Source organism: Kogia breviceps, chromosome 11, assembly GCF_026419965.1.
Source record: "Kogia breviceps isolate mKogBre1 chromosome 11, mKogBre1 haplotype 1, whole genome shotgun sequence".
NCBI lineage: Eukaryota > Metazoa > Chordata > Mammalia > Artiodactyla > Physeteridae > Kogia > Kogia breviceps.
In genome coordinates this window covers 82,304,517-82,317,230 of record NC_081320.1, presented here as the reverse complement: position 1 = coordinate 82,317,230, position 12,714 = coordinate 82,304,517, and the positions used below count along the sequence as shown (strand labels likewise).

General features: G+C 43.8%; 2 protein-coding genes across 7 annotated transcripts in view; one reads left to right on the top strand and one right to left on the bottom strand.

The window, feature by feature from the left end:
• Positions 1-1,425: 1,425 nt before the first annotated feature.
• SUPT7L (SPT7 like, STAGA complex subunit gamma) lies at positions 1,426-11,340 on the bottom strand. Of its 3 annotated transcripts, none has more exons than XM_059079502.2 (6): positions 10,967-11,340; positions 10,186-10,286; positions 8,817-9,435; positions 5,026-5,350; positions 3,712-3,949; positions 1,426-2,141 (listed from the first exon to the last, which is right to left on the bottom strand). In XM_059079502.2, the coding sequence occupies exons 3-6, from the start codon at positions 9,227-9,229 to the stop codon at positions 1,879-1,881; spliced, it is 1,239 nt and encodes a 412-aa protein (XP_058935485.1). In that variant the 5' UTR covers positions 9,230-9,435; positions 10,186-10,286; positions 10,967-11,340; the 3' UTR covers positions 1,426-1,878. The 3 variants fall into 3 exon arrangements, with proteins under 3 accessions (XP_058935485.1, XP_058935484.1, XP_066863993.1); XM_059079501.2 differs by having other exon boundaries at positions 11,075-11,325; XM_067007892.1 differs by having other exon boundaries at positions 11,161-11,325.
• Positions 11,341-11,342: 2 nt separating this feature from the next.
• SLC4A1AP (solute carrier family 4 member 1 adaptor protein) overlaps positions 11,343-12,714 on the top strand; it is an 89,589-nt gene continuing 88,217 nt past the window's right edge. For 2 of the 4 annotated variants that reach the window (XR_010835599.1, XR_010835600.1), the window contains exons 1-2: positions 11,346-12,257; positions 12,469-12,664. Coding sequence is in view for 2 of the 4 variants with exons in the window: in XM_059079522.2 (XP_058935505.1) it covers positions 11,592-12,257; positions 12,469-12,664 (862 nt within the window). In the remaining 2 variants the exon portion in view is untranslated. Of the gene's footprint in view, positions 12,258-12,468; positions 12,665-12,714 lie in introns of all 4 variants that reach the window. The other 2 variants (XM_059079522.2, XM_067007891.1) reach the window with 2 other exon arrangements.

The following is a 12,714-nucleotide window of genomic DNA, read 5'->3' as shown; positions in this document are numbered from 1 at the left end:
TAACTAATGGGAACCACTGGTCTAAAAACTTGAACCTGTTCTTGAAGAGGAAAGCATTTGCACAGCAAAACTCTGAACATACCTGATTTTTTCCCTTAGTGCCTTTGTATACTTTTTTCTTAAAGAGGAACTTGTCCGGCCTATGCTATAAGCTCCATAAGGGCAGAGACAGTCTTACCCATCTGTGTATCCCTTGCAGAGGACCCAGTACATAATAGGTACTCAATAAATGTTTGCTAAGTGAATAAATTAAATACTAGGTGGCTACTTTATGGAAACTGACCACCTGATGTGTACTTTCATCAATAAATAAGCAAAAATGAAGCTAAGCCTGGAACAGGAAGGGTTTAGATAAATGTGCCAAGGATGTACAACTAGCAAACTTATAAATGATCTGGTAAGTTTAAATTATAACCTCATTTTGTTGCTATTGCATTCATATTTATTGTCGGTGCTGGACATTTAAGGCACTCAGTGGTGTGGGCCTTGATTTCTGGTCTCCACTAAAGGAGTGCTCTAGCTTTCACAAGACTTGTATCCTGCACCCCCAAACCAAACTTCAGCAGTATTTAACATGCATACATTTGCTAATTACTCCTGATTATTCCAGTGCTACATCATTTACTTAATAAATACTGATTGAGGCTAGCAGATGCCAAGCAGGGCAGATACTGCTATGGATGAGTAACAGCAGTAAAGTTGTTCAAGACGTGATGTAAAGCAGAAAGGTGCATACTGTTATCCCTTTAGAGGCTGCCCATCCAGCAGAAACAATGTGCAGACAGAATTCTGGCAAAGGAATGGACTGTTCTCTGATGCCCAAGCAGGTGCCACAAATGAAATAGGCACAAGGCTGTCCTTGGACAGGTCCTGTTTGCTTCATTCACAAAGGAGAAAAATGAAAGGAGCAATCAAAAAGTGTACATGGTGAAAATATAAAAAATATCTGAATGGAAATAAGAAAAAGATGGTGGAACTACAGGGAATAAGTCTAGAGAAGGAAGAAGAAAATGTGTGGCTGAGATAGTCGAGGGCCGTCTGAATCAGCAAAAAGGCTGTTTACCACAGACCGCTCTGACTATAGGCAACCTCGTGGGCAGCAAAAACAGTTTGAAAACAAGACTACTGACAGATAAGCTATGCAATGTTTAGCTATTTCCTATTAGGTATCAGCACTGGATTCCCAAGGACTTCGACCAAAAGTGAAGCAAGTTAAAAAAAATTGACATCATGGGCTTCCCTGGTGGCGCAGTGGTTGAGAATCCGCCTGCCGATGCAGGAGACACGGGTTCGTGCCCTGGTCCGGGAAGATCCCACATGCCGCGGAGCAACTAAGCCCGTGAGCCATGGCCTAGCCGGAGCCTGTGCCCCGCAACGGGAGAGGCCACAACAGTGAGAGGCCCGCATACCGCAAAAAAAAAAAAAAATTGACATCTGATACCAGCATATATTTACTTGTGAGTCTATTCAAGTACAGCTTTGAGGCTTAACAACATCTCCATCCTCATAATATCTCTGCAAGGTAGGTCAAAGCAGTATGTATGGGTCTTCTCAGTTGTGCAAGAGAAACAGCTCTAGAGAAGCTAAGTCACTTGTCTACTCACACAATAGATGTCAGGGACAGTGCTTTGATCTCTGGATTACCATCCCACTGTCATGATGTTTGTGAAAGGTAGCTTGGTTGTTGTGGAAAACTATAAAAACTGAATGCAAAAGGAAAAAGCAGACTTATTTGGTTAAATCCAGTTCCACTGATATCAGGAAAGTCCACTGCGTTTAAGAATAAAAGTCAAATCACTGTTTATGGAAGTGAATTAGAATACATCAAGGTTTTCTGTTGGGTCTTGTAGGTCTGGAGAGAAACTCTCCCTCTTTGCCTTATATTTTCCTCATCCTCTTTTTACAGCGCTGGTTGAAAACAGGGGAGGACCCCATGAGGCTGTCAGTGGAGTGGGAGCCATAGCTGCTGTCTGAGTCATCAGGGCTTTGGGGGATCCCAGCTTCACTCATGCCCGACATGGGCTCCTCGAACACGTCGCTGCCCAGCACGCCATGCCCAGAGACGTTGCCTTCTTCACTCTCTTGCGGCTCCATTTTCACGTGGGCCAAGTTCCAAAGAGGGGAAGCATTTACTTCTGTACCTGGGAATGGAAGAAGAACGCAGAACTAACTAGCAGTAAGAAAGGCTGGAACAGGGCTTTCCTGGTGGCACAGTGGTTAAGAATCTGCCTGCCAGTGCTGGGGACACGGTTTCGAGCCCTGGTCCGGGAAGATCCCACATGCCGCAGAGCACCTAAGCCCGTGAGCCACAACTACTGAGGCTGTGGGCCTACAGCCTGTGCTCCGCAATGAGAAACCGCCGCAATGAGAAGCCCGCACACCACAACGAAGAGTAGCCCCCTGCTCGCCGCAACTAGAGAAAGCCTGCACGCAGCAACGAAGACCCAACACAGCCAAAATTAAATAAATAAAATAAATTTGTTTAAAAAACTCTATTAAAAAAAAAAAAAGGCTGGAACAAAGTAGGAGGCATGCACCACCCAGGGCCAACTGATGACCTTTGAGATCAGTTTTCACTCTGATTCTCTACTTGGCTGGAGAATATGGTGGTTATTCTCTACTCAAACAGTTACCAACTCTAAATATCTTCTGTCCCACTTCCTCACCCTCCTTTACCCCACCTCATCCACCTCCATTTTCCCTAAACCAGGGAAGTAAAACTATGCTCGTGGAAAGATTCATGGTTCAAAGGCAGGCACAACTGGGGGCTCTTGGTCAGGTGTTACATTGGCCTGTCCTTTTATGGGGCTGTCTTGTTTTCCTGCCTTGCGTTTGGGTCCCTGGTCCTCTCTCACATTATGAAAAGTTAATGACCAGTACAAAATGCTGGCAGCTGTTCCCAGACTGCTGAAAAGAGACATGACCCCTACATCTGCAACAATTTCTTTTTGGCTCTCCTGCCTCTGTGTCTTCTAGCAACAATGTTCTGTGGTTATTACGTCTTCCTTGGTGAAAGGCTCTCTGCCCAATACTTTAAAAAATGTGGCCTAATTCTGTTTAGGCTACACTGGAGGACTGGCTATTTGCATCATTTGTGCATTGATGACATGACAGTTTATATTTGTAAAGAACTGAGCGTCTAGACTAATTTGCAATCTAACTGACTTAGGGATCAAGTCAACTGGTTCTGAACGTAATCACAGGGTCTGTCTGGAAGAAGCGGCCAGCTGCCTGTAACTGGGTTGCCCTATTTTAATTCCTTTCAGTTCCAACTTGTTGGGGGGTACTTTAGCAAGGAACCCCAACTATTCAAACATCCCTGAGCAATTAACATTACTCCATCTATCTGGAAGTTGCTTTAATCAATTCAGTACAAGCATCAGGAAAGACCAGAATACAGAGGACAGGAGGCCATCTGCCCACCCAGCTGGGTCAGCTGAATTAACTCTGGTAATCACTTATTGCATCTACATCCTAACTAGAAATAAGTTTAAAGAATGTCTGTAAGGCTCTGCTAGTCCTTTCTTCCTTAATTACAAAGAGAATGTTGGTGTCTGTAGATCAGTGAAGCTATATTTGTTTTCAGACTTGCCATTCTCCTGCCCATCCCCACTTTTGTTCTTCCATCTCCAGAGTTTGAGTCCAAAATGCAAGAAGTACTGAGGTTGGCAGATCTCCCAGAATCAAAATGGGTAAGTAGTTTTCTCTTACTTGAAGCCTGTGGTGAAGCCTCGACCTCCAGGTTAGATGGGAAGCGTTCACTCTGAGCCCCAAGGACTCCCATGGGCAGTGGCTGGTCTCCAGAAGCAAGGTCAGCCTCCAGTTCCTCACTGACAGGGAAGGTGATGTCACTCACAGGTTCCTCCTTGATCTTTACGGGTTTAGTGTCCTCTGTGGCCTTCTCAGGATTGACAATCCTTTCATACTCTTCAGAGAGCTGCTTACTAATCTGTTGGCAAGCAAGAGTCAATTTTCCAAGTTAAAAGCAAGTTGGGGGCTTCCCTGGTGCCGCAGTGGTTGAGAGTCTGCCTGCCGATGCAGGGGACATGGGTTCGTGCCCCGGTCTGGGAGGATCCCACATGCTGCGGAGCGGATAGGCCATGGCCACAACAGTGAGAGGCCCGCATACCACAAAAAAAAAAAAAAAAAGCAAGTTGGATAGTCAGCTTGTGGCATCCATGGAAAAGCCAACAGAATATGAATATGCATAAAGCATCACTGCCAAAGGAAGGAATGTGAGTTTGAAATTCGTAAATGACAGAGACATGTGAAGAATATCTGTTTAGCAGAGAATGTTCATGTCATTAATTAAAAGGTACATAAAGGTGAAAAATATTTAGACTGTATTATTATATCAGAACTGGGACAAAAGATCACATTTTTAGCTATAAAAACTAATATTTGACGTAGGTACCACAGGTGGATAATGAACACAGTAGGAAATCTGGATCGCTTAGCAAAGACGACTGGGTGTTAAGAATTCCTTACCATATTTTAGATTTGGGGAAACTGAAACAGTGAACAAAATGCCTCAGGCCACAAGAGTTGAAGAGCTTAGATATTTGTTTCTAACCAAAAATGGTGTCTCCCCCACCACACTCCACCCTTGGGCAGCATCACCTCACTCTGTTTTGTTTCTTGCTCATAGCACTTAACGCCATCTGAAATTATTTTGATCATTATTTGTTTACTTGTTTTTGTTTCCCTCTCAACAAGAGTGCAAGCTCAAGGAACTTGTTAACTGCTGAATCCCACAGTGCCTGACTCACAATAGGCACTCAATAAATATTCGTTGAATAAAAGCATGCTAACCACATGCTATGATTTCACTGACTAAAGGAAACCCCTGAGTCTGGCCAGGTCAGTGGTGAGGCCAGTGGAACACAGCCAGGGCCGAGAGGAAAGCAGGATAAGTCCGCTCTGTTCCAAGACCCTGTGCTCTGCACCCTAGAGCAAGTGTTAGGGATCCTGCTGGACACCCCTAGATTACACATCTTTACCCACTTCTCCTCAGGGTCCTCTCACCTGCAGCATGTAACTGTGATAGTCCTTGATGCGGTGCTGCCAGAACTTCTGGAGGGAGAGCACGCTGCCAATGCCCACTTCATGGAAAACCTGCTCCATCACGTCGGGGAAGGGAGTCTGCCCCAGCCGGGCCTCCTGATCCACAGCAAAGCGCAGCAACTTGGTGAACTTCAGACAATACTCGTGTGCCACATCAGTTAGGGTCTCCAGGACACTTTCGTTTGCACACTCAAAGCCTGCGTGGGCTAGGATCGTGGCCACTGCCTGGTAGAGGAGCTGCCGGCAGGAGTGCCAGCTGAGTTCAGTCACAGGTTCCCCTTTCCCACTGAAAGCGGAGACATGCTAGTGTTATTAGTGCTCTTGCAAAGGAGTGACCTGTCCTGTCTCCCTAGGAGGTTTACAATCCCAGTCAAACCACCGGCTCAGCTTTCCAGGGCAATTCTAGGCAGGTTACATAGCCCAGTGTCATCTTGTTGCTGTCAGGGCATGTCTCAACAACCCACAGTCATATCCCTGAGCTGCTCCAATTACATAAAGTTTGAACAGGCAATAGATGCCTGTAGTAAACAGTATAAAAGGGTATCTAGTGAAAAGGAAGTTTCCTTCTCATATCAACTGCTGGATTTTGATCACTTTTAGGATCTGATTAATTTTAAGAGTATAGCTCAGATACTGCTCAGTGGTGCTCTATTTCACCAGAACATAGGTTCCTCACATTCTGGGCAATATATGGACTTCTGGAAATTCACAGTCCCAATTAGGAGATTCTTATCTAACTACAACAGACCATTTGTAAAGCTGGGAAAGGAACTCAATTTTATAAAAGCAATTTAAAATATATATAGCTTACAAAGCATTTTTATCCTGTTTTATGCTGTGAAGTGGGTAGGGGCCCATATTTCTTCACATTCCTATCCGGCAGGTGAAGAAACTGAAGTTCAGAAGGGCGACTTGCCAAAAGATTTTTGTATTATTAAGTGATAGAGCTTCTGCCTTTAGATCCCATGTTCTTAATAATACACTGTTTTGCACCTAATCACTATGACAAAGATCCTAAGCTTTCCAAAACAAAACAAAAAACCTCAAAAAACTGTCTGGTCTCCTAAAAATAACTTTTAATGAGCTCCTAATAATTTACCCACTCTCCTGAAATTTCCTATCTTCTGCCTCCCTCTGACAAAGTAAATAGATAAACATAAGATAGGGTACAGAAAATTACTTTTCCCTGGTCCATACTTGGCATGTGTCACCCTGTGCTTGCTGTACAGAGTGCCTGAGGAGCTGAACACCCATGCTGCTGTTATCTGCTCAGTAGCAACTACTGTAATTCACATAATAATTGGAACATAAGAAAACCAACTGCCGAATAACTTTTCATGCACTGTTTACATCATCATTTCCCGTGGCCGGTCTCTCTGGACCAAAAGCTAAAGGCTTCAGAAGTGCCTAATAAACAGAGCTAAATCAGCATTGCTTTGCTTAATATGTGGACCCATTTCAAAGGAAAATAATTCTTCCCGTACCCCCATAGCTGATGCAAATTATTTTTGTACGCAGTTTCTTAAATATGTATAAAACAAACTACGTTTAAACTTCTGATGTTCACAGAATCTTCCTAACAATAAAAATTAGAAAATTGACACGAAACTACAAATTCTAAATAATAGCATCAATTTAATATGAAGGACAATATTATTTTGTTAAAGGTAAATTGCTCTCAAAATGTAAACTTGGTACCGATTCCCACAGAGTGTGTTGAAGTTGGGCACATCTGTACTAACACAGGGCAAGCATGTAACGACACAGTTCTCCCTCCCTTTTTCACTGTTCCAGTGTCTTCAGAGCCTTCGATTAGACAATACACCATGACATTTTCTGGCCTTCATCTGGCCCAACTGCAAGCCTTACTTAATAAGTCTATTTCTGTTCTTTTCTTATTAGTTTGGGATGATTAAAATAGTAGCAACTATTATCATCAATAGGCAGATGCACTAAGTGATATACAATATTACCTATGTAGTATTTTTTGCCAAACATTTCATTTGAATCTAATCTTGAGGAAATAATCAGCAAATCCAGTCTGATTTGGGACAGCCTACAAGACAAGTGACCTAAACTCTTAAAAAAGATTAGTATCATGTATTATAAAAGGGGGAAGCTATTCTGGCTTAAAAGACACTAAAGAGGCAGAGAAAGACAAATACTGTATGATATCATTTTTATGTGGAGTCTAAAACAAACTAGTGAATATAACAAAAAAGAAATAGACTCAGATATAGAGAACAAACTAGTGGTTACCAGGGCGGAGTGGGAAGAGGGGTGGGGCAAGATAGGAGAAGGGGATGAAGAGGTAAAAACTACTATGTATCAAATAAATAAGCTACAAGGATATATTGTACAGCACAGAGAATATAGCCAATATTTTATAATAACTTTAAAAGGAGTATAATCTATAAAAATATTGAATCATGATGATGTACATCTGAAACTAATATAGTATTGTAAATCAACTATACCTCAAAAAAAAAAAAAAAAGACGCTAAAGAGGTATAACAACCAAATGCAATGCGTGAATCTTTGTTAGGTCCAGGATTGGGGACAAACATAACTACAAAAGATATTTTGGAGACAACTGAATACAGTTGTCTGAATACAGATGTTGGAGAAATCAGAATACAGACATATTAAATGATAGTATTTAATTAGTGTTCATTTACTTTGATGTGATAGTGGTTATTGGGATTGTGTAGGAAATTTCCTTATTCTTAGGATAAGGTGAAGAATTTAGGGGTGAAAGAATGCTGAAGAATTTAGGGGTGATATATTGCAATGTCTGCAACTTTAAAATATTCGGCAAAAATGTCTTATGTGTATATGTATACACATATGTTTGTATATTTGTGTGTAAATGTGTGTACACACACTTACACATACATGAGAGAAAGTAAATGTGGCAAAATGTTAACAATTGGTGAATCCAGGTGAAGGGTATTTGGGTGTGTGTCATACTATTATTTAAACTTTTCTATAGGTCTGACAAAGTTCAAAATGAAAAGGAAAAAGTAATTATTTGGCACCAAATGCATACTTGCACACTGAACCTAGTAGTAGCACTAGGTTATAAGGCAGTCATTCAGAGGATCTGGAGCAGGTCTTCTCAAACTGAAATATACTTATGAATATTCTGGAGGTCTTGTTAAAATGAAAATTTTAAGCAGGTCTGGGTGGGTCTGAGACTCTGTATTTCTAACAAGCTCCTAGGTGATGTTGATGTTGCTGATCTTGGACCAGATTTTTAGTAGCAAGGATCAAGAATATTTTTCTATTATTATTTCTTAAACTATGTTATCAAAATGAAAATACACAATTAAAAATTATTGTATAGTATTTGGAGATTCCTAATAGTATGAGAATAAGTTCATGAATCTCATGTTGAGGACACTGAGCTAAACCCATATTATACCTTTTAATTAAACAGAAGGACTAGACTCTGAGGACTATGAGGCCATGGTCTGTTTTACAAACTAGTGTAGTACCTGCTCCTAGTAAAGTGCTTGGCACATATTAGGCACTCAATAAATATTTGTTGCATCAGAAAATAAAAAAATAACAGACTCTGGATTCGGAAGATCAGGGTTCAAGTCTTAGACTTCCCACTAATTATCTGAGCAACTTTGGCCAAGGCAATTACTCTCATCCTCAGTTTCCTCATGGAAATGTGATTACCTGCTTAACACGGTTGTTGGGAAGATTTTTTGAGAAAAGTAAGATATAGCAAAGCCTTGCCTTACCGATAAAAGTCACTCTCTGGGTCACTGTGCCGGATGTGGAATGGTGTGCTGGGATTCTTACAATCTAAAGGAAGGAGGTCATCAGGAAGAGGAGGTGACCCAGGGCAGGACGGAAGAGGCTCACTCTCTTCAGTCTTTACACCTTCTGTCTGTTGCTGATTCTGGGCCTGAGCTGTGGCAATGAGGTTACGCAGACGTCGGTTGTGCTGGATCAGCTGAATGGTATGGATGGTGAGGCTGCACGGCTCTGAGGGGATGTCCAACATAGTGGGGGGCTTGGGCTTGTTGGCTGAGGGTTGGTGCAGGGGTGGGTCATGGACTTCTACCAGTCGGAACTCCCGAGGGAGCAAGTCAAAGGAACTTCTGTTGGTCTGGCTTGATGAGATTGGTATCTCTCCCCAGTATCTCAACATTTTGGAATAAGACAGGAAGAGCTTTCAAGTTAAATGTAGATGATATCCTAAAAGTAGTGTTTTAAGATCTCTAGCAACTGCAGGTTATGGGCTTCTGTAGTGAAAAATATGAAGTCTAGCCAGTTATTTACATAAAAAGTAGGCAGTTCAAGACAACTTAGAAAAATGTCAGTGTCAGCAACAATGTAGGACCAAGGATGTTCTCCCTGAAGAAATTAAGAGAAATATAACTGTTAGATGCCAGTCATCACAATCACACACTAGGACAATTCCTACTGGACTGAACCACAAGGTAGAGTTTGGGTCCTCAGTAGATTAATAGCTGCAAGAGTATCTGGGGCTATAGTGTCCATGTTTTCCATCTCACCCTAACTCATTACCAGAACTGCCATCATACCCAGTCCTGAACGATCTGCAAGGCAAGATGCTTAGATGAGATGTGGACTACTTCTCAGAGTATCTTGACACATCTGTACTGGATCAGTAGGTGAAAAGGGAATAGAGAAAGATAGGAAAAGGTGGTTCTTTTTTTCTTTTTCTTTTTGGCTGTGCCATGCAGCTTGTGGGATTTTAGTTCCCCCGACTAGGGATAGAACCCAGGCCTGGGCAGTGAAAGTGCCAAGTCCTAACCATTGGACCACCAGGGAATTCCCGAGGTGGTTCTTAATTTGTAAATGCCAGACATGGGAACCTTTAACTGGTCCTGGTGGAAAAATTTATGAACCACTAACCTAAACGGTCTTATGCATTCAACTTCTGACGTATACAGGGAAGAATCTGAGATATCTGCTGTCTCCTAACGAATATCCCTTCCTTCAGTCTCTCCTTATATCTAATCTACTCTCTACAGTAATGCTAGACGTAATATTTTAAACTCATTGCCTATTGGAAAAAAAGTCAGTCAAAATTTTTTTGGTTTACCATTCAACAACGTTTACAGTCTGGCTTCAACTCACCCTTCCAGATTCATTGCCCATATGTCTCTTCAAATTCAACAAACATTTACCGAATGCCAGGTATCATGGGAAGAGATAAAGACTAATGCAAGATCCTTGCCCTGAAGTGAGGGAGAAAAACATAAAAAGAACATTTCAATATTAAAGTGTGTAGTAAGAGCTGTTCGAGAGACAGACCTGGTGCAGTGAGAAAACACAAAGGAGGAACTTCCTGGAGAAAATGACCACTTTAGATCTACCAGTATCAGACTACTCAGGTTGAGAATGCCATGCATTTTCACATCTTAAAGATGTGATCTCTGCCAGAAATGCCCTGACACCCACCACATCCCTGGCAGACTTGTATTCATTCTTAAGTACCGCTTAAGTCACCACCCTCTATCACCTCCCCAGTACATCTCCCTTCATTATATTCTCACAGCACTTTGCATGTCTCCATCACAGCATTTATCCCTATATTTAAACTAGTACTTATCTCAATTTTATTCTTCCATCTATCTCTCACAACTGTGATCTTAGTACAGTGAGTGCCTACTACATGCCGGGCTTTGCCTTTACTGTTAATTCAATTCTCCCAACCTCTCTATGAAGTAGATACTATTATTAGTATCTTTTCAGATGTGGAAGCTGAGGCCTACTGTCTTGCCTAATGTCAGAAATGGCTGAGAGGGAAAATCAACACGGCCAGGCTCCAGGGCCTGCACTCTTAACAACTACACTATGCTGCCTCATTAATTGGTTTCGGAAAGAATAAAAAGAACGAACGAATAAATAAATGTACCAAGTGACAACAAAAATCGCCCTCTCCCTTAGCTTCACCGAAAGGAGCACGAAGGACAGACACCAAGCACAAGCAATGCCCAAGTCTTTAGGGGGGCTCCTCCGTCACCGTCAGCAGGCGCAGGCGCCAATCACAGGGTCCTGGGGTCGCCTAATGCTGGGGCAGCCCGGACACAGGGACATCTGGACCTGGACCTGGACCGAGGCAAGGAGGCTCCACTATGGACTTCCACGTCGCAGGTTTGGTACTGGGCGGCTGTACGACTCCGAGAGGCCTGAGATGAGGGTCGCGTCAGGCCCGGAAGGCTGGTGTGTTGATTACTGATTCAAGGCTGCCGGAAGCGCTTCTTCTCAATCAGGCGCTGCCACAGGAAGTCGTTATAACCCAGTTGCAACCTCTAAACATGTCCCCACTCGGACAATACCTCGACCGCCTTTTTGCTTTCTTCTTCTTATAACTTCCCAGGATACTCACTGCTTCATAATGCTCTAGGTCGTGAAGGAGCAACTCCACTGTCGCTGCCAGAGAAGCCGCTGGGGGCTAGGGAGACGGAGGCGTGGAGAGGAAAGTAGAGACCGAGGGGGTGAGGTTTCCCAGGAACAGATTTCGAGGCTGCACGCCTTTGATGATGGCTGCTAGTCCCTCTCAGTCCGAGCCGCTGGCTTCGCAGGAACTTAATGGCGACTTCAAGAAGCCAGGCCTGCCCTTGCCCCCGGCGGTGCGGGGCAAAGCCCCGGCCACCAATCCTTCAAACCCTGAGGAGATAAAGAAGGAAAGGCCCACGGCGCTGCCGGACTCCGATTCTGCGGAGCCCGAAGTCCCGCCAGCCCTGCTGGACAGCGGGGAGACTAGGGGTCCGGCGGAGGAGCAGCCGCGGCCTCCCACAGCGGCTCCTTCCACTGGCGGCCCGACCCGCGCTCCCCCTTACCGAGAGCCTCCGTGGGGCGGCCCCGCCACGGCCCCCTACATCCTAGAGACACTGAAGGGCGGTACCATCCTTGGCACCCGGAGTTTGAAAGGGATGAGTTGCTGTCTTTTTGGGAGGCTCGCTAGCTGCGACGTGTGCCTGGAGCATCCTTCGGTGTCTCGCTACCACGCTGTGCTGCAGCACAGGGTATCCGGTCCCGAGGCAGAATGCGACGGCCAAGGGCCTGGCTTCTACCTCTACGATTTGGGAAGCACGCACGGCACTTTTCTTAACAAAACCCGCATCCCACCCCGCACCTATTGTCGGGTCCACGTTGGGCATGTTCTTCGCTTTGGAGGCAGCACTCGGCTCTTTCTTTTTCAGGTAAGTAGAAAAACCTAGAATTGCAGTCTCTGGAGTGCACCCGGCTGCGTTCCTGAGCTCGTTAAGTTTTCACTAAGGAAGGAGATTGTCTCAGTCAGCGATTACAAAAGTGGAGGAATCTGGCCCTTCATCTCCAGACCTCTGTACACATTGCCATATTTCTGAAAGTGACTTCAACAATCAACTGTAAAAGAATTCTTTTGCTCGACAGGGACCAGAGGAAGATCGAGAGGCAGAATCCGAGTTGACAGTAACGCAATTGAAGGAATTGCGCAAGCAGCAACAAATGATGTTGGAGAAGAAGATGCTGGGAGAAGACTCGGATGAAGAAGAGGAAACGGATACAGCTGAAAGAAAGAGAAATACTAGTAGTCAAGATGATGAAATGGGCTGCACCTGGGGAATGGGTAAGGAATCAAAATTGCTGCCAGAGGTTAATATTTTAAATTCATTTCTA

Excerpts from the sequence above, each read along its gene's own strand:
- SUPT7L (XM_059079502.2), bottom strand. The coding sequence starts at position 9,229 with ATGTTGAGATACTGGGGAGAGATACCAATCTCATCAAGCCAGACCAAC. Across the intron at positions 5,351-8,816 it reads CCAGAGAGTGACTTTTATCG|TGGGAAAGGGGAACCTGTGA; the intron begins GTAAGGCAAGGC and ends CTCCGCTTTCAG. Across the intron at positions 2,142-3,711 it reads GGCTTCACCACAGGCTTCAA|GTACAGAAGTAAATGCTTCC; the intron begins GTAAGAGAAAAC and ends TTCCATTCCCAG.